We start from the raw sequence: 23,935 nt of genomic DNA, 5'->3' as shown, positions 1-23,935 counted from the left end.
AAAGGGCAAGGATCAAGGGTGAAAAAAAAAAACACTACATTTTTGAAAGGCCCCAGGAAATTTGGGAGCAAAGTACCAGTGGAAATGGCTGGAGTTTTTACCCCTCAATCACCTAGCTGTCACAGGCAATTCTTGCTCAAATAACCTTTTTCTTCAGGGGTGGATGTGGTATCCCTCAAGACTTGGGATGGATGGGAAGCTACACTCTTAGAGCGCTGCGCAGAAGAAACATGGTTAGTGGGGGTGAGTGCTTTGGATAATCCTGATTACAGGCTCTTTTTTGGCAGCTTATCAGCAATTCTGGGAAAGCAGAGCATTCCTAACTTGCAAGCCTGGCAGCTCCTATAGCTCAGGAGTATATGGCCATGGTGCATTCAGAGTGTGACCAAACACACGTAAAAATAGGGATCTATGTCTACTTTCTTGCAATTCAGAGAAATTTTGGCAGAATGAAAAGACAAAAGCTTAACAAACTTAAACTACACCCTGAAGCTTAATAAACCAAGGAGTATACTTTTCATCACATGAAGTTGGCAGAGCAGCAGCCCAGTTCATTACCAGTCTCCTGTATGTGAGAGGGAGGGAAGGGAGCTCAGCACTGAGCTTCTTGCAGAGGACAAAATGCAGTCTGGACTTTAGACTACCGTAGGCTGGGGGCATGGCTGTACCACCGCAGAACAGTTGTTTGAGACTCGTGTACCGCTGGGCAGGGTAGCTTACAAATACCTTAGATGGCAGCACCGTATTTTCAGCTTGGACATCTCGCCTTGGCTGGAGGAATGAACCAAGTCGAGGATGTGTGATGCCCTGGGCTCTCTGTCTGCCAGTCCCAGTGCCTTGCCACCGAGGGACATATGGCCCCTAGGGCCAGGGGCAATGAGGCTGTGTTTCTGCTCCTGATGAAAATCCTCTACCAGTTTTGCTCTTGGGACTTCCTTCTGGTTAGTTAAACATTTCATGAGCACAAAAAGCCACATTTCCCTTTGCATTTAGTGGTGTTATGGGGAGTGCCCTCTGCCATTGGGTGCCTGGTGCTGGGGCTGACCACAGGCGAAACTCAGGGCACCTGGTGTAGCAGAGCACCTGTAAGACAGGATGTGTCTGGCTGTAGTCCGTGTGTTTTCCTAGCTGAGAGCTGAAGGAGAAAGCCACTGTGTAGGAACTAAATTTTGCACGATGTCCCATTAAATCACAGAGTTTATTTCCATGTTTCTTGATACTTTATGCTAACTGATAAGCAACTTAAATATTGCTGTAATTTGTCATTACTATCCACTATCATGGAATCCCCCCCTTTTTTTTTAATGTGTAAGAATTGCTTGTTAAGATTGTAGAAGCAAAAACAAACATCATATAATATGCTCTATACTGACATATCATACTTATTGTTGAGACATTTGTGGTAGCAAAATCTGACCCACAGATGGAGCGACCTTGACCCACTTGAAGATGATTGCATACATTTAACTGAAGGCAAAACCTACCCTAGTGCGTATAGTTCATGCCAAGCACCAGGGAACTTTTTGCACCACTGCCTGGAAATATTCTCCTAACCCTTACTCCTAACCAAGCATTTTCCTTATCATAGTAAAATTTTATTTAGTGGCCCTGGTTTAGGTGCTTTTTAAATAAGAAAATTTCCAATTTCTTGAATTCTGGTCTGACTAATGGAAGATAACTCTACAGCTGAGTTTCAGGACTTTCCCGAGGTTAGATAGCCATATGGTTTGAAAACTGGGATTTGTTTAGTAAATGGAAGTCTGAACTAAAGGCATTTAACATCTATAAAACAAAAATCATAATGAAATAAGATCAAGACATAGGACATGAACAGCTAAGGCATTCACTTCAATAAGCTTTGTCTCAAGTTTACATGGTACAAGTGTGCTTCTTTTACTGTGATTGCCTTACTTCACTCTGGGGTTTCCTGCACACTGACATGCACACTTGGGTCGAGTATACGCTCATAAGCTGTGTAGGCTTGTGCAAATCAGTGCTGAGGCTTCCTGCAGGTGCTGAGCCTGCCATACAAGTACTATACAATTCATCTGCACACATGCTGCAATACGTCTAGGATTTCTGGACAGATGTCAACCAAGTTTGAAGCACTGTGCTTCAAAAAGGACTGGTTTGCCATGTCCAAGAACTGAGGGAGATGTCAAAATCTGCCTGGACAACATTTCTGAGTGGAAGAAGAGACATGTCTGAGAAGCATGCCTGAATATAAGACAACCTTCACCTTAGACAGCCCACCCAGTACTGTACATACGAGCTGAGAGACTGGAAAAGCAAAGGTCCTGGGCAGATTACATTTTTTAAAAAATGTATTTTTCTTGGTTCAATTCTCAGTTTTTCCTTCTTCCTGTACTAAACAGTTGAACAGTGATACTGCTTTGCAGAGGACATCTCTACATTCCCTACTAGATTTTGGTTTACAGGTGATTGAAATGGTTCTCGTTTGTGGAACATAAGAAGACTGAAATCAAAGTCTGCTTGAGCCTAACTCATCTGCTATGCTTACAGCATGGATTCGTGTAGCTGACAGCACACTAGAGAAAATACTCCGGGCTCAGGATGACAGGTTATGGCCCAACCGGTCACCCGAGTTGGGGAAAAAAAGTCCTTCAGCATTAGAACTGAGCAAAGCTCATGCTTAAACCTCTAGACCTACAAGGAGACTCCTGAACAGCACTGAGGGACTGCAGAAATGTGACAAGTTAATGTTTGCTAGCAGGTCATTGCTATTGGGAATCCTAACTCCCTTTCTAAACTAGAATACTGTGCAAATAGTAAGCAAAATATTTCTAGGTAAGAACAGGCAGTATTTACCTCATCTAGGTACACAGTTGACATCTGACGTTGCCCTTTGGTATGGGGAAAGAGCATTCTGCTCCTTATTTATATGCCGTGACATCCATGGTGCGTGAATTTCCTTAGTAATAAATGCCTACTGCAAGGTGCTTATGAACTAATGAGATAGAGAAGCTTATGAGAAATCATGACTGATTCATGGCATTGAGTATGCTGAGAGGAATGTCCACAAATATAAGGTGTGCAGGGAAATTGCTTACTTGCAAAGAACTCAGATCAACACAGGCAGCTTTATAACACTTGCTGGGTTTGGTGTTCCTTTTTCTCCATACTGATTTTAGCTGCTTTATAGCCACAGTGTGAAAGAATCTACATAGGAGCAACCAGCTTGCTTTTTTTCTTTTTCCCTTTTTTAAAATATCAAACACCCTGAGAGAGAGAGAAAAAAAAGCAGAATTGATGGCACTTTTCAGATCAAATGAGCAAGCACAAAAGATACACAGAAATAAACAGTGTGAGTTTTCCCTTAATATGAAGAATTACATATGCTTGATTTTGAAGTTTAGGTTAATCCTACAATGACAGTATTGGAGACCAACAACTAGGAAAAATGTAGCAATATAAGTATAGCAGTATGCTGACATGTTGTCTCCTAAATTGACAAAGCAAATCCACCCATTGATCCTAAACAGCCTCCACAAGTGAAATAGTTACTATGCCTTTATCTCCAGTTGTCTTGATGCTATTTAAAAGCAAATTCAATGTTATGTTGGATTGTGTGGAATTTGTGTGCTGTGTGGAAATGCTTCTAGCATACAGAGGTGTGGCAGCTGTATTCATGCACCTTGACTCAAAGTCTGCAGCAGGAGGCTAATTACACCTATTTCAGAATAAGGGCATATGTACAGCAAATACTCACCCACGTGAAGCAACTGGTTTGTGAGATATAACATTTTTATTTCAAAAAATACCAGAGAGGCTACACAAGAAGAAATGCATTGAAAAATCAGATCCTTGTTCTTAGTAGTTCATGCTCTGTCACTTTAGCTGAAGTGGGGCACACTGAGTCTCACTGCTTGGGTGAGGCCCAAGAGAGATGTTTATTCCACTCTGATGTCTTCTGACCTGCCAATGCTCTGAGAGCCAGCATGCTCCCCACTCTTAGGGGAGACCACGTGCCCTACAGAGACATCCACAGGCTGCTTTACAGAAAAAGGAAAGTTCCACTTACTAGACTTTTTTTTTTTTTTTTTTGTAAAGTATCAAATATCAGTTTTACTGATAAAAAACCCCAAACCAAACTGACGCCTTAGTTAATTCTTTGTTTCATTTCCCACTTTTTTAAGTCTACAGCCCTTAGCGCATTCACCACAGTATGTGACTCAGGGACCAAACACTGCAGGCACTCTGGCGCTATAAAGGCTAGCCTGTTCCCTATAGCAGACTGGCCGTGTCCACACAGTGTAGCTCTTAGCCTTGGTCTCCTCTGAACTCCATGTGGTCTCCCTAGGACACATTTTTTTATTTTTCAACTCCATGTGCCTGAAATAATGTGTCACAGCCCACACTGTGCTGTTTTAAAAACAAGATGCTGCATATGTTGGAGAGTGACTTGAAGCTTGAGCTGGGAGGCCAGGTAGGATACCCTTTTAGAGGGTAATATTACATACAGGGAAACAACCCTGGCACAGTTTTGCCCATCCTGCCTCTGGGGAGTGGTCTTGGAGCAAACTGTGCCCAGGTTTCATCCAAAGCAACTAGTTTGCTTGCTTCAAGAGAGATCCAGAATTAAGCTCATGTAAATGCCCCATTACCAGCTGCGGACCAGAACAGGAAGGTAAATTGTGGGGCCAAGTTATTTGACAATAAATAGAGAGGCTAGTCACATGTAGGATTAGACTGGCGCTGCTCACTTCCATAATAAACTATAAAAGATGGTGTTGAGTATGGGCAGGATGATCTTCCAGCCATGCACAAATCTCTGCTTGTGCTCTGCAGTCAGAGCGAGCAAACCAGCTCTCTACTCTTCAGAGTAGAGTGCTCAGGTGGTCTCTACCCAGTACCTCCTTTATCACCTTATGTTACACGCTTTGCAGGTCTAATTACACCAGCTGTGCAGCAATTCAGTGTTAAGGCAACTTTCCTGGACATTTCCAACAAGCTTCCTTACTGCCATTTTGCAGTACAGGCTAGATCTCCCCTTCCCTGTGGTGGTGTAGCTCAGACCATAAAGCTCACATCAGAAAGGATGAACCAGTTTGTTCAAAACAAAATTTCTCCCTCAGTCTGAATTTATGCTATCATTATTAAAATACTGTTCTCAATATGAGGGCCCAGATACGAGAAAAAAATCTTACTGTTATAAAGAAGGTTGAAAACAATGGAAATATATTTTAACAACAACAACAAATCAAATAGGCTTCTTGATTTTGCTTCTAATTAGGGCAGCTGTTTCCTTGTAATAAGAATGCAGTTATTTGAGGCCTCGTGATGAGAATGCCCAGTATAGCATGACCAGTGCATCTGTTCTCAACGCTCACTTTGAATAGGATAGCAAAATGGAGACCTACAACTGTGACTAGCCTAGCTGTGAGTTGGTAGTGGAAATCAAAGATCTCGTCTTTCAACCTTTCTGATTTTTCCAATGGAGGCAGACGTGTGCACAGGTTGCACTCTCAAAACCAGTGATCAAAGCTGTTTCAGTGATGAAATATATAGGTATAACCTAAAACAAGACTGATAATCTTTAACTCTACAAAACTTACCTGGACTATATTTTGAAGAGAGAGAAGAGTTTTTGATTTGGAAACAAATGTGTTTTGTTTCATATTTTTGCAGTGATCTGAGATACCAATATAAGCATATCTCACTATTTGTAGATGTGTTTAAGAAAGCTATCCGGGAAAATGTTACTAAATGTTACTGGCCGCTAGTTGGCATTATTGATACGTTGCTGTAAATGAAGGCGGTGCAATAAAAACTTGTGATGCCAGCAGTCGGAGACCTGGGGCATGCTCCTCTGGTCTCGCGTTCTCCGGCTCTGAATGGTGATGGATTACGCCGTATTACAGCACAGCCAAAGGAAGTTGGAGGCGCCTAGTCGCTGTGTCGCTTCCCAGCCAACCTCCCTTCTGTTTGGTTTCCCGTTGCGGATACAGCCTCTGTCGGGTTTCCCGTGAGGAGAGGAGGTGACAGTCACTTTTTGTTGCTACCCTGTCCAGGAGGAGTTTTCTTACGCTGAAGTTTTCTACCAGGGTTTTGGTTGCCACAGATGTTACATAGTGTTTGGACCCCTCAAGATGATCAAGGTCTGCAGCATTAATAATTCCAATGTGTAAATGTAGCAGTAATTTGCCAGTAAGTTACATGGACTGCACTTTGAGAGTACAGGGTTGTCAGGAGCCAACTCATCTTGTGCAATAGATGGGTGTGTTTATTTTTGAAAGAGGCTTTTGTTACCCAGCTGTTACCCAGCTCACTGGAATTAGACTTGTCCTAATCTGCTTTGACTGGGAGTAGTTTTATGTCAGAAGACCTGATAAATAAGATGTCGTTGTTGAAAGAATTATGAATTAAGGTATCAGAGGGTTGCCTGAAGTAGACTTTGCTTGGTAAAATGAGAGCAAGTCAGCAATTTACCCCCAGTAGAGTAGGAATATCGGAACAGAATAGAAAAAGAATCCCAAACCCTCTTCTTTAAACTAAAATAAAAACCACATTAAAAATATTACTTTATAGAATAATTTTAATTTATCTGGGGAGACTAATCGTTAATTAAGTAAATTGCAAGATCACTACTGAATGGCAATGATGAGGACACTGTCCACCTCTCCCTGTATGTTGTGTAAATGAAATCCACTTTTGGTATGAAATTCACTTTTTATCTTGAAATTTTAAAGATAATTACAGACCACTACAATGCCAAATCTAATTCTTTGGATTACTTACTTCTGTGATTCACATTATCGTTCGCTTGTTAAAAGACAAGCTCCATTTGCTGCAGTACTGGGGGACCCTAGCAAATAGATTAAGCTGCCGTTATATTTAAAACTGCTTGCTTTCCTAGTTACGTGGCAATGATGTAAAGTTTGATCAGTCAGATCTGTTTTCCCAAAAGCTGTGTTACGGATCCGTCAGCTACCAAGTGTGCAAAGCGCATTCCTGAGCTGAAGGATCTCTGATCAGCAAATGCTTTCTAACAAAGAAATGATTAGAATAGCTACCTAAGGCTAAAATATCTTCATTGAGATCTAAGGTTTTGAGAACAACAGAGAAGAATCTTTTTGCATGTTTAAGACACATGGCCTGATTTCACAGATTCTTCCTTGCCTAAAGAGGGTCACCAAAATCAGTGTGCATACTCACATGGGAGGCAGCGCCTCATCAGGGAGCAAATAAACTTTTAATTTTATTAGGCTGTGCCATTTCTGGCATTACTGAATGTCTGCTTTCATTTTATAGATTACAGTGCAAATTTTACTGTGCTTGTGTGAATTCAAACTAAACCTTAAAATGACAGTCTTTGGAAAAGAAAACTCTGTGTTTATTTCCAAATGAAACTCTTCCTTTACCTGTCAGGAGAAAAAATATCTGAAAAATATTAAGTAATTCCCTCCTGTATCCTTGCAATTTATAAATATAATTTTACATTGCACCTGTCACTTGTTTTTTAATAGCATTAAAGGACGTATAATAAGCTAAATTATAGACCTCCAATTTACATGATGTACTTTAGAAATACTATGGTGTTCTACTGCGTATTTTTGAGGCAGCTGGAGTGCTAAAAACATCCTAATCACATCCTTGAGTGGACTGACCCATACTTTTAATGCTTGTTTTTTCAAAGATGGAGACCTCAGAGGAAGCCAAGAAAGCAGAAACGTTTTTTAAAAAGCAGAAATCTGAATCTCCCCTGTGAATGCAACTGATAAATCAGTAATGTTGTTAATAGTAGTCATAGGCATGCAGTTTCACCCACTTTTAGTTTCGGCGCAGTATTACTTATTTACTTCTCTCTGCTAGTCTCCAAGGACTATCTGCCCCCTGCCTACTACACACTCAGAGAGAAGATGAAGAGAGGTGACTCATGCGTGTCGTGAGTAACCGCGCACGTTTCCCTTCTCTCTGGATGCTGCCCACTTGCCACCTTACGCACATGACCAGGGAAACCCCAGCCGGGCAAGCCAGCGCTGCCTCAACCCCAGCCCGAAAGGAGCAGGAGCAAGGGCCCGCGCAGCCTCTTCTGCGGTGAGGGCTGCGCCTGGGCGCCGGGGACGTGAGCGCTGGCATGTGCCACGCGCCAAACCCACGCTTTCCATCGCCGCGTCCAAGGCGGGGGCCGTTGGGCCTCGCGTTTGCTTCCAACGCTCGCTGCGCCTCGACACCTCCCCTGGGCCGGCAGCGGGCGCCGACGCTGCCCTGGGGGAAGGGGGCCCGTGGGGTCTAGGCGGATTCACCAGGGGCTCCCCCAAACTAGGTAAGAGGAGCAGGGTGTGAGCATCTATATAAGTGCACGCAAGTGCGTATGACCGTGCCCCGGTGCCCCCCACAGCGGCTGCCCTCCCCCCCTCAGGCCGCCCGCCCGCCACAGCCCAACGGGCGCGGCGCGGCCCCAACCGCCACCTTTACGGGAAGCGCGGCCCCGCCCCCTGCCGGCGGGGCGGAGCCGCTATAAGCGGCGGCCGCCGCCGCCGCCGGCCGTACTTGGCGTTGCTACCGGTGCTGCCGCCGCCGGTGGTGTCGCCCGCTCAGCCCTGGCCGTGCGCGCGCCCGCGCCCCTGCCCGCGCTCTCCGCCACCCGCCGCCGCCGTCCGCCGCCGCGCGGCGCCATGATTGTGGACAGCAGCCGGGACGCGGCGCCCGACGGCGGCGGCGCCCTGAGCAGCCCCATCAACCTCGCCTACTTCTACGGGGCCTCGCCCCACTCCAGCGAGGGCAGCTGCTCACCGGCTCACTCGGCCCCGGGCTCGCCGGGCTCCGACTCGGACCTCTCGGTGAGCAGCCGCGGCGGCGGCCGGAGGGACCCCCGGGGCAGCGCCCGCCCTGCGCTGCAAGGTACGACGTGCCCGGCCGCCCCCCGGGGCTCTGCGCGGCAGCGGGGGGGAGGGGCGGCGGCGCGCGCCAGGGCGGGCGGCCGTTGGCTCGGCCGTTGGTCGGGCCGTTGGCTAATGACACCGGGCTCCTTTCCTTGAGGGGCTGCTCCCCGCTCGTCTGCCGTTCGGGCTGGTTTCACTGCCTCAATTTGCTGTGAGAGGTTTGTTTGCCCCCCCCCCCCCCCAAAAAAAAAAAGAAAAAGAAAAAAGCTTCTTAAAAATGAAAAAGCCGAAAAAAGCTTTCTGTGAACGAGTCTTGCTTGAAATTTTCTTGGGGTTTGTTAGTTTTTTCAGTTTTGAGTGTATGTGTATACTTATATGTATGTGTGTGTGTGTATATAGTACATGGGTTGTATGTATAATATTTTTCTGCTAAACCTTGTACTTTCCTTTTTGAGTCACATTATTTTTTGGCTCTGGTTGAGTACATGAAGTCATGATTTCCGGTCTTTCACTTCTGTTTTTAAAGCGGATCTGATCTTAGAGAAGTCATGAAACAGGAGAGGTTACTTGAGGGATGGTTGTGCTGGAGCTTTGAAACAAACAGGATCTGAGAGAATGAGACCATCCAGTATGGACATCAAAAACAAGAGTAATTAAAAATACTAGTTTCATGTTAGACAAAAGCAATTCAGCAATTCAATGTTCTTTAAGCATTAATGTGAATGTAGTGCCTATGTTTAATATTTCCATCTATTTACCAACAAGAGCTAGGGCAGGAGAGATTCTGGGCTGATTTAAACTGAAGGATGTTGCATGCTTCTGAAATGAATGAGAGAGTTCATTGGAACATCATCTTGTTTCTTCTCATTTGAAAGCAAAGTTCTAGGTTATTTTCCATAAGTGTTTATGATTTCTTTTTTCTTCTAATGAAAATGAGTTGATGGCTTAAGTGTTGGTTTTGTTTCATGTCTTAGCAGTTGATCAACACATGGGGGGAGGAAAGCAACACAGAGGACCTTTCCAAGGGGTCCGTGTGAAGAACTCTGTAAAAGAACTGCTGTTGCACTTCAGAAGCAGCAAACAGATGTCCTCAGGCTCTGCTACTGATGAATGCAAGGTAATAAACATTTTTCAGTCCTGACATAATTGGGCTTAATGACTCCTGAAGTTGGCAAAAAAGGCATGCGATAAAACAGAAGACTTGTTTTTAGTGTTATCTGATGTGAAGGGAGTCAGTATTTTTCCTTCTCAGTGCATAGTGGAAAAAAGAGCCAGGAAGAAATTAGTAAGAGGGTTTGCTGTGGGAGAAGGAGACACTTAGCAATGTTCTTGCTAAGCTTTCTTTTCCAAAGGGAGTTCAGATAGATTTGTTGGTATTGTGAAACAGTAAAAACTCCCTGTTAACTCATGTGAGATCATCCATTAAAAGAGCAGGGAACTTTATCAGAAGAGAGCTACTTACTAAGCTGTCACGCTATTGCACTTCTGCATGCTGTACAGGATATGTAGTGTGATAACAGAGCCCAGTCTGGAAGGGTAAAAGCAGAAAATTTGAGGAAAAGCTGGGGGAGATTCTTTAGAATAAAAGACTTTTTGAGCGAGTGTTTGGATTTCTTAGACAAGTGTTGCTGGGGGAGATTTTCATACAGAAAAGTTGACAGTACTAAAGCAGGAGAAAATCTACAGGCTTATTTACATCACACCCTTAGGCTTTACTAAGGAGCAGTGTCTTTAGGTATTGTTTAGTTTTGTGGTGTTGTAAGAAATAGCTCAATGCCTCAAGAAAAACGGTGGTTTTCATTCAAGTTCCATAAAACTTTCTGTTTTCCAACTTTAATGTAATTGTTTTTAATTAAGGTTTAAAAATTGTGTATTAGAATAATTCTAAGGTATATTTTATATTTATAGAAGTAAAACTGCTTTTGTTTTCTTATTCCTGAAGAACCACTATAATGCAGTGATTTTTTTTTTCTCAAATAGACACAAGGAGGACTGGTGAACTACGAACAGTACACAGGTACAAATCCTTTTTTAAACACCTCACAATAATATTGTAACTTGTAGGAATAACTTTAAAATGGATACTAAATTTATTTTCTTTTCAGCAGAGCTCAAGAGCATACTTGGTCACGGTGGCAAAAGAAAGCCGTCTGAGCACCTTTCTGATGGACCTTCTTACAAACGCCAAGTTACTGTTCACCCACATCTCCTGGTAAACTTACTAATTTTACTGAGGCTGCGTTTCTGCTTTGTATACAGAAATTGCCAACTAAATAATATCTAAATTTTGGGGGGTTCTTTTATTTTTCTGGCAGACACCACCCCAGACACCAACTTCTGTGGACAACATGGAGGAGACTCATAAAAATGAACCAAAGCATGACAGCAATTCTGATCTGCTTCAGAACATCATAAATATTAAGAACGAGTCTAGCCTTGTTTCTCTGAATACAGTGCAGGTTAGCTGGTTGCACCCAGTCTCTAACCATAACTCGCCGAGGGAGCAATACCGAGACAGCCCGGGAACGCAAGCTTTCTCCCCATCCCAGAAGTACCAAGCACTCCAAGAACACACCTCCCAGCATATGCTTGATCCTCCTCAGCATTACCAGTTTCCTGTGTCACAGAACCAGGATTTGCCCCAGAATTACACTTTGGATCCATCCCTGGAGTATAGGCCGTTTTCTACCAATGACCAGTCTCCTAGCTACCATCAGAATACCTTTGAGAGCCATGAACTGCAGTATTGTCCATCACAAAGTTTCTCCTCTCTCTTGAATGATTCTGAAGGCTCAGAGAATATGTCCACTCCTCTGCAGCCCTCAACCAGCGCTCACCCACAGGCTGATGTTAGCACCCATACTCCGAACTTCAGCTTGGTTCCCAGTAGCATCTGTGATAATCTTGAACACAGTGTCTCTTTGCCGACTTTGAATGTATCTTTATCGCACCAAAACACTGCCAGAAGCACAGCACAGCTGGGCAAGTCATTTTTTCAGTGGCAGGTGGAGCAGGAGGAAAACAAATTGGCTAATATCTCTCAAGACCAGTTCCTCACAAAAGATGCAGATGGAGACACGTGAGTACTGTTTATTTCAGTGTTTTTGAAGTAGCATTTAGGAGTATTCCTGTTCAGCTTTTGGTGGACTGTTGGGTTGTATTGGAAGCTGTTCATTAGCATGTCTTGAGTGCAGTAGTTTCTGTAATCAAATGAAATACATGGCCCTGCTGACAACGGCCAACTCTTAACACAGAGTTGCAGTGCATTTAGTAGATAAGGTATTTGTACCATCTAATTTCATGCACTTACTGTTAGATTTTTATCTTGTAAATGTGGAGGAAAAGATTCTAATTTAGATGCTTTGAATTGCCTTAGGAAGAATGTGCCTGTTTTCCCATCTTAGTCACCTAAATGAGATATCTGAAGCTGGCACTGTAACACCCCTTGCATCATGCACACTTGGATCTCTTATGACTTAAGCCCCTGCTTATATGGATGTGTAACTGCTTCCCTTTTTCCCTGCAGCTTCCTTCACATTGCTGTTGCCCAGGGCCGACGAGCTCTCTCCTATGTTCTTGCAAGGAAGATGGCTGCCCTGCACATGCTGGATATTAAAGAGCACAATGGCCAGGTGAGGTTTTCAGTTTTTTGCACCTGTTCTGTGCACCTGAGTTCTGCATGTCTGGACCTTGAGGAAGGTGTGGACAAATGCTTATTTAATATTAATCCTGAGATTTAGCTACATACCAATACTATCCTTGAGCTATTAATACTTTTTTGGGATCACTTTGAGCTGGCAAAACTCTATGTTCAACTTTATTTGTCCTGTCTTCCTGGTATTTGTAATCACTGCTTAAATAATAAAAGGCAGCTAGGATTTTTATTTGTTTTAGTTACTATTTCCTGTTAGAGATCAGATGACTAATAGGATGTTTTCTTCTCAATGTTTGCAGAGTGCCTTCCAGGTGGCTGTGGCTGCCAATCAGCATCTCATTGTACAGGACTTGGTTAGCTTGGGGGCTCAAGTCAACACCACAGACTGCTGGGGTAGAACACCATTGCATGTTTGTGCTGAGAAGGGGCATGCCCAGGTCCTTCAGGTAAGGGTGAGATGGAGATGTAGGTCTTACCTACCCAGGATGCTTAAACTTTTATTAGTTGTCTTGGAAAATTCTGAAAACACAACAATTCCCTGTATCTTTCACTCTGTGCAGCCTTGTAGATATGTTCCAGGGCTCAACAATAATGGCTTAGTGATGTTGCATTTTTTAAGATTCTTGCCAACATTTTGGATTAATTTGGTGGAATCCTGCAGTATACTAAAACAATAAGCCTCTTGATACTGTTATTTATTGCAGCTTCATTGCAGCAAGACTCCACAGGCTTGAGGAAACAATATGGTTTGCACAGATAAATACCTATCTGTTCCCTCTTTTACAGGCAATCCAGAAGGGAGCTGTGGGAAGCAATCAGTATGTGGACCTTGAGGCAACAAACTACGATGGTGAGTAGCTATGAGTTTATGATTTACAGAGTTACTGGATGCTATAATGTTTTATAGCTGCTCATGAATGTTATGCTAGGTGAGAAGCCATAAAATGGGGTCTATCTTTGCCAAGTTCCAATTTCCAATTACAGTTGAAATTACATTACAAATGGCATATCTGTTACTGAAAACCACAATGTATCTGTTATATTTAAAAAAAAGTTAGTGTCTGCCTGTTGGGACCTTTTTCCTCTTCCCCTCTTCTGTTAGTGAGTAATTGCGATCTTTGTAATGGAGAGCGTAGGTCATAATGAGCCACTGTTTAAAATGTCTGAGAACCAAAGCTATATCAGTGGATACAGAATCTCTGGCAACAGAGCTATTTGAGTTGAACCTCTTTTTCATGTAATGGCTCTTTCTGAAGTAATCTTAGAATCAAACTTTAGCATACTTTGTTATTTCATTATCTACTGGCTGAGATCTCACAGTATGTTACTAAACTTCTCCAGTGACTGAGAACCCAAATACTAAGTCAGGAGCAGTCATTATCACTTGGAAATGTGGAACCATCTCTGGTCTTGGTGGGGGGAGAAGCTCCTTTAGCAGTCCTCCTAAAAGCAGCCAGTCGATCAGTTCTGCACTGTTCATTAATGATGATTTTTAATGTTTAGGTTTGACAGCACTACATTGTGCTGTTCTGGCACATAATGCTGTGCTGCATGAACTACAAAACAATCAACCACCTCACTCTCCAGAGGTTCAAGAACTTCTGCTGAGAAACAAAAGCCTGGTAGAAACCATCAAGACTCTAATACAAATGGGAGCCTCTGTTGAAGCAAAAGTAAGTAAGAACATAGCTTTGTGTAAAGAACAAGCTCCTGAGAAAATATGGAAGCTGACCGTGTTCCTTTTTTCTGCCTCGTGTCTCAGCCTATTTGTTACAAGGGAAGCAGACTAATTTGAAAGCTTTAAGTACCTTATAGCTTAACTTACCTGAGTGGAATGAGAATGCTGCATTTATTCAGAACAATGAAGTATTACCAATGCAAATGAAACATAGGGAAAGAAGGAGGTGACGGTTTAATTTCTAGATTAATAATGGTGGTATTCTGATTTCCAGTTGATTCTGTCTTCAGGAAATTTTTGGAAGCACTTTGAGATATCAGCAGGAACCTATTTTTGAACTGTGAATTCTAATCAATAATGCTTCCCTGTTCGATTAGGCCCATGAAGGGTCAAACTATTAATTGGCATATTTGATATTTTGGCTATATCAGTTTACTGCTTAGTAAGACCTTATTCATTAGCTCAGAATATAAAAATGCAGTTGGATTGACTTTGAAGTTAACTACAGTGGAAATATGTTCAATAGATGTTTTACACACAAGAGCTCTGTATGGTTACTCTGCCTTTCATTTGTCTAGTGTTCACGCTGGGTAGGTTAAGCACCTGCAGAAAACACTTTTTTTTTTGGTAGGATCGTAAAAGTGGTCGCACAGCTTTGCATCTGGCGGCAGAAGAAGCGAACCTGGAGCTCATTCGTCTCTTTTTGGAGCTGCCCAACTGTCTCTCTTTTGTTAATGCGAAGGTATGGTGATTTTCTGGGCTGGAGAAATAATGCAGTATGTGCATATGTATGGCACTGCGAGTGGCCTGAGACTAATTTCCCTGTCTCTCCTTCATGGTATTTGTCTTCTCTAGGCTTACAATGGCAACACAGCACTGCATGTTGCTGCCAGCCTGCAATATCGGGTGAGTCAGTTGGATGCTGTTCGCCTGCTAATGCGAAAGGGAGCTGATCCAAGTGCCAGAAATTTGGAGAATGAGCAACCAGTTCATCTTGTTCCTGATGGCCTTGTAGGAGAACAGGTAAAAGGAAGAAAAGGCAAACAGACAACTCCTCCTCAAAAGAGCAAAACAAATCCTCTACTCCCATCCCCCAAACAATAAAAAAGTCTTATTCCCCTAGAAGAACTTTGGTTCTTCTAGGCTTTGAGTTATAGCTTTTAGAGAGACTTGGAAAGTGCTGTTTTCTTCAAGTTTTTTTGATTTTTGTCTGATCCTGACATTAAAAACAGACCTGAAACTGCAGGATTCATTTATAGCTCTTGTTTCCATTTTTGGAAGTTTTTTTATTGCTTTTTATTATCAAACTAGTATGTAACCTTGCAGGATTATAGGAGCTGACCTTCCTTCTCTAGTTTATCTCAGTATGGGCTATGATTATGTTCTTGCTATTTTTGTGATAAGTAATGGCAGTTCTTAGATCTTAATCACAGATGAAAATCTGCTTTTTAGAAGCTGTATAAATACATAAAAGATGGCTCTTGACTTGAGAAGCTAATAAGCTAAGTAACTGAGTAATTCTGGTTCCTTTTATTGATTCTAATTATGAAAAATTAGATCACTTGGGTGCAACTGAACTCAGAATCTGGCCTTAGATAAATGAGGAATGCAGAACTGGGTCTCTAGGTATTTCATGTCTTTTCAGATGTGACCTGCTTTAGGATGATGAATACTTAATCTTTTCTCTCTTTCTCTTCTCTAGATAAGACGTATCCTGAAAGGGAAGGCGATTCAGCAGAGAGTGTCGCCGTTTTAAACTCCATGTTTCTTGGAGTTCAGTTAACTTACACTCACTGTCAGTTAGGCAGTCCTAATGTATCTGTAAATAGAGCATTTGCCTGGTATGGGCAAATGTTAGTTGTTTCTATGAAACAAAAGCATTTTGTTCACTATCATATAGTGGGTTATATAAGAAAAACAAATGTAATTCCTCTGAGCAAATGGGAATGTTTCATTCCCAAGTATGTGGAACCTTTAGCCTGATACTTGGATTTCATAGCTACGGCAGGACTGATTGATTTAAACAGCAAAATGAATGACTTCTGGACAAAGACAATGCTACAGAAAACTTTTTAGAGAGCTATTAAATGACAACAGAGCTTTGTTTTTAATCACACTTAAATATCAAGTGTAGGAGAAATCGAGTATTTTGAAGCTGAAAATTTATTTATATACTTTGTAGCTTTCTTCCAGTATCTTGTGCAGGACTGTATAGTCACTAGCATTATTGTACAGCTGTATAGAATTTACTGAGAGCTTGGAGAATGAACTGATAAGAAACAAGTGTCTTGAACTTATGAATTGTGTATTGAATTTTATATTGGTGCAAATCATGTGAATTCTGATTTTGAAAGACTGAAGACCAAAGTTGCATCAAAGTTGACTTTTTTTTCCCTGATGCTGATTTGTCTGCTCTCAGAGTTTATTAATATAACAAAGCCTTGCTGTTTCATATGACAATATCAGTTTTTATTACACCCAATACAGGTTTTTCTTTTGATGGGGCAATAGTTTTAGGGGGAAATATGACTTAATAGTGTATATAGCTGTTACACTTTGAGGAATATGGTCCTGATTCAATGAAAGTATTTAGCATGTACTTTAGATGCATGCTGAAATCTCTTGTTCATTATAATACTTAAATATGTGTAAGCCCCACTAGTGTCAGTAGGACTTAAGCATGTGCATAAATAGTTTGCTGAATTGTGCTCTAGTTAATTCTAGAGACTTTAGTGTTTCTTCACCTCCTAAGCAGAGTTAGTCCATTTATGGTTTTACCTTATAGGTATAGTGGATAGCCAAGTAATAGTGAAGTTAATATTTTTCTATTTTTTAATAACTATGACTGTTAATGTAAAATGTTTTTTAGTGATGCTGTATACTTGTATTCTGTCAGGAGAACTTCCTGTCACTTTCAGAACAATGTATGATGAGCTGTAATCCAGTAATGTTCTCTGTATGGTATCTTTGCTCTTAAACTATTTTTGCATCCCATACAGTTCTCTTTTGTAACCATTTAGTCTGTACTGTTTTGAAGTATGTCTTGTAGACAAACTAAGTGGGAAAATCTGATATACTGAGGCCTAGTTATGATGTATTTCTTGGAAGGTCTCATTAACTTGTTTGAATAAAACATCTTGATTAAAGTTTTTTGTGGCTACTGTCTGTTACAAATATTAACAAAATCAGGTTTGAGATAAGTTGGTTTAGCCCAGTGCTTTTTCCTAGAGTGACCTGTTGTTACCAGTACTGAAGAACTGTGTGAAAAGCAGTTATGTTGTGAGGGTGAAGGTCCATTTGCAAAGGATGAAATGAGGTGATCTTTCCATCCCTGTGTTGGTGATTATTCCTGTCTGATGCCTTTTTTTGTGGGTGGTACTGGGGCCTTTTTAGACTATGCACTTTGCAGTTGGTTTGCCTATGTTTTGGATAGCTGTGCCTCAAATGGGAAGAGATATCCAATTATTTGTCCAAATTGCACACTCTCACATGAAATTTTGCTTCTTTCTGAGTATCCTCTCTTATTCTGGACTGTATACTTAGAAAAATAGGAGTGCTTTTGACAATCTGATTTCCCTGTGACTTCCTTGTCTGACCTCTGTTCTTACAGCTCAAGTACAAGCAGTTAACTCAGCACAGATGACAGTCTGCATAAGTAAATGAAGTTATGCATTTGGGGGAAGACTGGCCCAGTGCCATAAAAAGGTGGACTCTGAATTGATTATGAACTTGCAGAAGCAAGGACTGTCTGTCATGAAACGCATCTATCTTACTGGCTCAGTGCTCAGCAACAGTCAAATCACTAAAACTATAAGAAAGGAATTGAGGGGAATGGTTTTTATGGTACTGTATAAATGTTCTTCATGCCCACCTTACTGCTATTGTATCCCCTTGTGTGAAAGTTTTAGAACTGGAACAGGCCTGGAGGTGTGGAAGAGCCTTCCTACAGGGAGCTGCTGAGTATATTAGGACTCTTCAGCCTGGAAGTGTTTGACAGTAGATTTGACAGCTCTGCAAAGTCATGATTGACCAGAGAGACTGTATAGGGATTACTGTTCCTTTCTGTATAAAACCTAGAGGTATCAAGGTATCAAAAGCAGACAGCAGGATGCAATTCTGAGACAGTTAAAGAATGTCGTAGAAGCAAGTAGTGTGTTGATTCAAGGAGGGACTGGGCAGGCACTTGGAAGAAGGACCTTTGTGTGAAGGGTTATGAACAACCTAACCACATAAGGCAGTCACCTGTGTTGAAGGGCGTGGGGATGGTATTGGGGAAGTATCGTACAGGCTTGCCCTGCTCTTGCACTTTCCTGGGGATTTGCTAATGGTCACTGTGACAGATATTGTGCTGGACTAGACTATATCCTTTATCCAAAACATTGCAGTTTGGTTTTTAATGGTTCATGGGTTTGACTTAGCTGTTCTGACTTCTGTTTCACCTTTTGTGAGAAGAAAATGTAGAAAGCTCCTCTTCAGTCAGTTGAGTGCTTCAGGGAAGCACTGGTAGATATTCTCATCTACTCCAGCTCTCTGCAAAAACTGGTCCCTAGAAGTCTCCAAAATGGCTTTTCTGGCTGAGGTAAAGTGACAGAGGAGGCTGTAAATAGTCCAGCAGATAAAAGAATATGAAATAATGGTAGGGATTGGAAACAGGTCAAACTTATAGTTTCGGTATACAATGATGAAGTGGTGGTTATTTATGTGAATGACTAATTGGGCCTAGATTGCATAGAAGGAGGAAGGAACTGAGTACTCCTGTTGTTGGAAGTGAAACTACCTTGTTTTTGAGGAGTCTGATAATACTGTTTCCACTCCATTTCCATGATTCTGTGGTGGAGCACGGGCACAGGTTGCCCGGAGAGGTTGTGGACTGTCCTTCTCTGGAGACATTCAAGGCCTGCCTGGATGCAACCCTGTTTAACATGCTCTAGCATGCCGAGCGGGGAGATTGGACTAGATGATCTGCAGAGGCCCCTTCCAACCTTACTCATTCTATGATTTTCTTTATAGAAGGTAATTACCTTAAAAAAAAAAATGCTGATGAGAGATCCTTACCTTCAGATTGGGCTGATGTGACTGCTTGGCAGGCCTTTTGGGGTGTTGTTGACAGAGCCCTTATTTAAAGGGATAAAGTACCTTGGCCTTTTAAGGGTGGCAGAGCTTAAGCATATGCTTAGTCAATGCTTGAGCATAAAAGATGCCAGGGTAAGGGGTGAGAGACATATAACTTGCTGTGCTTTGTCAGTGGTGATTGTGTTGCAGATCTGTGCCTTAATAGGCCACTTCTAGCACTCCTGTTTAAACTGAGGGGAGGCTGAAGTGTTTGAAACTAATTTATTTTGCCTATAACCTAACTTTGTCTCAAGAGCTTAGTAGGCAATTCCATACACACAAAAAAAGCATCCTTATTCCAGATATAACCAACTTGTTTGTCTCATACCAAATCTTCCCAATATCGTAGGAATCTGATGTGACATAATTGGTTATTAGAGACAACCTTTTCTTACTGAAGGGCAAGTGACATTAAATAAAAGAAGGCTAATAATGTTTATCTGAAAACCTCTGGTGCTAGGAAACTACCGAATGGCTTTTATTGATGTAGATACAGATGCATTATTTATCTACCTGGTTGGAAGGGAGACAGAAGAGACTCTGGCTTTGGTCCAAGAAGGCGTATTAAGACTCATGGAGCTTTGTTCCCAGGATGTTTCTGATTTAAGAAAGCCAAACCTCAGGAAAGGGTTGCTTTTCATGTTTTTTTTTTGTTTGTTTGTTTTTGGTTTTTTTTTGTTTGTGGACTACACGTTTGGCTGGAGTTGTGGAAGGTGGCAATTCATGATTTACAAGAAATAGATTCTGCTTCTGAAAATGGAAAAAGTACATTTCCCGCATTTATTGCTCATTTTGGATTTTTATCAGAAAAAACATATGCAGGAAGTGCGTTCTTAAAGAGGTTGGCTGTAGTAGAAGCAACTTCAAAGATACAACATGAACTGCTTGTTTTTGCCCTGACAGTTTGCTTACCTGGTTGCCTTTATTTTAAAAATTTATCTGCTCTCGTGTGTAAGGCAAGACCTGAGGATGAGTGAAGTGCAGTGAAAATGAGAAATCGGAACAGATTCAGCTCCTGCAGTTAAATAGCTGAGGAAAAACTGATCTAATCTTTCAGTCCATTCAAGTACTATTGTTATCTCCTGCCTTCAGTGTTTGGTGGTGGTCTTGGCCTGACAAACACATGGCTTTTACTGCTGACTCCTTGTTGTGCTGCTGAAGTGTCAAGGGCCTGTATCCATAGCCAGCCTCTTCCTGCTGCTGTTCATGACTAGGATGAGGATTAGCAAACCTGGTGCCAGTGCTGAGACTGGCCTTCGCTTGGGTTTAGAGGAGAGCAGCACTCCTGGGAGGCAGGTACAGTCATCTCTCCTCCCTTCCCTGCTGCTGCCTCCTGGGCTGCAGCAGGGGTTAGCTGACTTGCCAGCAACTGTTTGCCATTTTGAACCTATTTCCTAGCAAAATTTCCCAGATGGTATTCCTCATTGGCTAATGGACCAGCATTTAATTCTAGCAACACTTTTCTTTTTTTAAGGTCATCCCAATCTTACTAAACACCCAAAGCAGCTCCAGTGAAACTGGGAACCACGCTAGTGCAGAGAGGTTAGGTGAGAGGCTGACCTTTTCAAATAGTTAAATTTGGGGTTTGGTTTATCCTTCAGGTGCCTATCTCAGCCTACCTGGGGAATGGTAGTATATCTTGTGATGTGTTTGCTTGGTATGTATTTGTTTTCAGCTACCATGACTGATTAAAAGGCTAACTTGATAACTCTTTGTTTTACCTGGTAAGCCTTTCTGTTAGCTCTCAAAATTTGATCTAGGCTGTTTCAAGAAAGTCCCTGCATGAGCTAACCTATACTTCATATGTGGTTTTCCTCTTTGTTTCTGGTAAAATTTCTTCCCTCCCCTTTACTAGTCAGAGAGCCTGAGGGAAGGATGACTAAGGTGGTGCTCTAGACTTTGGAGTGGGAAGAGACAATTGCAGGAAGTTAGCCTTTGCTTCTCTGAACTTGTTTGGGCTGTGATTGGGACCTGGGAAGCATTGGAGTGAAATGTGTTCCCATGCATACAATGCAGAGATGCATTACATGTATTTAATGAAAGTTTGTAGCCCTGTTCAGAGGGTCTCAATCATGTGTTAATCACGCAATGGAGACTGGTCCAGATGCTGCCTGGTTGGCTGCCTGTGGTTGGTTTTTCAGCCCCAAGTAAAGGCTGTCGTCAGTAGTGCTGAGCTCTTTCTGTTGGCTTGACCTGGTGGAGAAGTTGATTTTGGTTCATGGCTCTTCCGGACTACCTCCAGTCACTGCCTCTGTGGTACCTGGGGCCATTTGGAGGGAGGCCAGCAGTCTGCTCGGAGCTGTGCTGTAGCTCCCAGGGTGTTACGCAGCCTGACACTGGAGGATGTTTACACAGTGTAAACTTCAAACTCGAGCTTGCCATAAAACTACCAAGGGGATCAGGACTTCATGAATGCTGCAGTTTGTGGCCTGCCAGTAAACTCTGTAGAGCAGGGCAAGTACATCTTGTTATTGTCCTAAAACAGACCACAGGTCCTTGCCCAAGGACTTTGTCTACTAAAAGCAGCCCAATAAGTAGTGCCAATAAATTTGGGGTTTCTGTAAAGAAATCTGAGGTCACAGCAGTGATGGATCTTGTGAGATGCTTTTACAGTGCCACCTGACCTTGACCTAAGTGCTGTGCTGGAGTTTGGTATACTATCCTAGAGTAAGAACCAGGTTCAGTGGGTAGCCCACATGCATTTTGAGGGGAAGTAGTTTTTGGAACAATCTGAGCAAAAGCATCAAGAAAGTAGCATGCTATTATTCATCAGTAGATCTCCAGGTGTCTTCAAAGGGCAGTAATCATTAATCTCATCACCTAGATTTAAAAAACAAAGGTAGAGAGATAGGAAGAAGCTTGTCTGAAGGTATTCAAAGGGCTACTTTTTATGAGACATAGATGAGACTCCATGAACCTCATCCAAAGGTGGTATTGAGGGCTTGCAATTACTCCTCCAGTTGTCTACTCCTTCCAAATTTACTGAATGCTGAGCAGCACCTTGATCTGTAGGTCATTCATGTTGTTGAGATCATCTCTTTTGTGCACTCACTTTGGTTAGAGGCCCAGCCTGCTTTTGCTCACTGCTAGGATTGTTGGATCATTCAGATCAGCCATCAGACAAAAAAATCAGTAATGAGCAGCAAACTCTTCTTCCTCTTCCCCCCTCCATCCCCTGCAAAAGTTTTGTCTTTCTAAGCCAGGGTTGCTAGAACAGGAGGTGAAAGAGCAGATCCAGACTAGGAAAACATACACTGAGGCAAATTCAGTATGGTGCAGCTACAGAGCTCTCTGAGCTAGACCAAGTCTCTACTAGTTGCATTTTGTGAACATTTGAGGCAAAAACATGAAAGTTTTTTATTATGTAAGATGAAATAATATAGATTATGTCATTTTAAAGAGCTAGTCATAAAACATGCTGGGTTGTTAATGGGTTTCTCAACCTAAACAGATGATTCAAACTGGGAAATCAACATTTCTTATTGGTATGGGCTTTTTAAAGGATTGCTTAAGATATTACCATGAATTTTTTGGCATAGCTACATAAAATAAATCTTCCTCTTGAGGGACAAGGTTCATCTTGACACAAATGACTTGCTAGGAGGAAACTATACTTTGGGTCAGCTGGTCCACTGCTTAAGATAAAATGAGTTCTCTATGAAAAAACTTGTGTCTCTAAAAGCTAGTAGATAGGAGAGGATAATTAACTGCCTAAAACATGCAGTTCTTATCCAGCCCTGTCCTTGTTCTTGGCCCTAGTCACAAGCTGGCATGGTTTTTCATCTTCTCAAACTTTCTCACGTATGTCTGTGAAGAAAACAAATACATATGTAGAATAAGTTTATAACATGGATCAATTTATTTTTGTACTCTGGAAGAGAACTATATATATGCATGCAAAATGTAAGCATGTAAAATGTATTGTGTGGGAGTACATAAGGCAGCAAAACTCTTTCAAGAAGATTAAACTTTTAATCCCAGAGCACTTCATTAGTTTAGAAGTTTTTAACTTTGGTTAAAAATAGAAACTTTTCCCATACTATTCTCTTGAATTTGAAAATTCAATGTGCTAATAAAAACCTGTAGTAAAGTGTTTCTGTCCTGAGAATGAGTGCCAACCTAAGTTCTCCCATGCTTAATAAGGCTGAGGCTTGATCTTAAGCCATTGATGAGGAAGGACCCTGATGTTCTCCCTGTTTCTCTCTCAATTGCCTTTCTCAGTAAATTTGTGTAAATTAGTAAATTTACAGTCTCCTCTCTGTGCTCCAGTAAAGAGGGTGACTGCAGGAAAGATGTATTGTGTGTACCTTCTGCCCTGGAGGATTGCAGTAAGGGGATGGCTGAGCTAACATATTGAGGGGCTGAGCTGCTGTTCGGAAAATGTATGGTGTGTTAGCAATTTCTAGACCTCACCCAGGGCTGAAAGCTGCTGGTGTAACCAGTAGTGCAAAGTGTGATATCTTTGCACTTTAGAGGCACAGCAAGCAAAGAGCTTCTGTTTCTTCTTCGTTAGCTGTCGGAATAAAGTTTTATTACTGAAGTGGTTTTATCTGTCTTCTGATGAACATGAATGTTGTTAGCCTCTTTCCTGCACTCCCTGCATTGGCATCTCAATACGCTTTTCTTAATTTCATGGCAGCCCTT

At 42.0% G+C, this 23,935-nt stretch overlaps 1 protein-coding gene across 10 annotated transcripts; it reads left to right on the top strand.

Annotated features, from left to right (window-relative positions):
* Positions 1–8,593: 8,593 nt before the first annotated feature.
* Positions 8,594–17,325, top strand: NFKBIZ (NFKB inhibitor zeta). 10 transcript variants are annotated; one of them, XM_085319264.1, is made up of 12 exons: positions 8,594–8,865; positions 9,824–9,963; positions 10,827–10,863; positions 10,955–11,058; positions 11,162–11,925; positions 12,373–12,478; positions 12,801–12,947; positions 13,288–13,351; positions 14,005–14,174; positions 14,811–14,921; positions 15,035–15,202; positions 15,882–17,325. In XM_085319264.1, exons 1-12 carry the CDS (start codon positions 8,640–8,642, stop codon positions 15,933–15,935), a joined length of 2,091 nt encoding a protein of 696 aa, XP_085175390.1. In that variant the 5' UTR covers positions 8,594–8,639; the 3' UTR covers positions 15,936–17,325. The 10 variants fall into 10 exon arrangements, with proteins under 10 accessions (XP_085175390.1, XP_085175375.1, XP_085175382.1 ...); XM_085319249.1 differs by having other exon boundaries at positions 10,952–11,058; XM_085319256.1 differs by having other exon boundaries at positions 9,821–9,963.
* Positions 17,326–23,935: the final 6,610 nt, after the last annotated feature.

This window comes from Rhea americana, unplaced genomic scaffold (genome assembly GCF_003343005.1).
Source record: "Rhea americana isolate MKP2758 unplaced genomic scaffold, rheAme1 scaffold_118, whole genome shotgun sequence".
NCBI lineage: Eukaryota > Metazoa > Chordata > Aves > Rheiformes > Rheidae > Rhea > Rhea americana.
The sequence above is the reverse complement of the archived record's forward strand: the minus strand, read 5'-3'. Positions and strand labels throughout refer to the sequence as shown.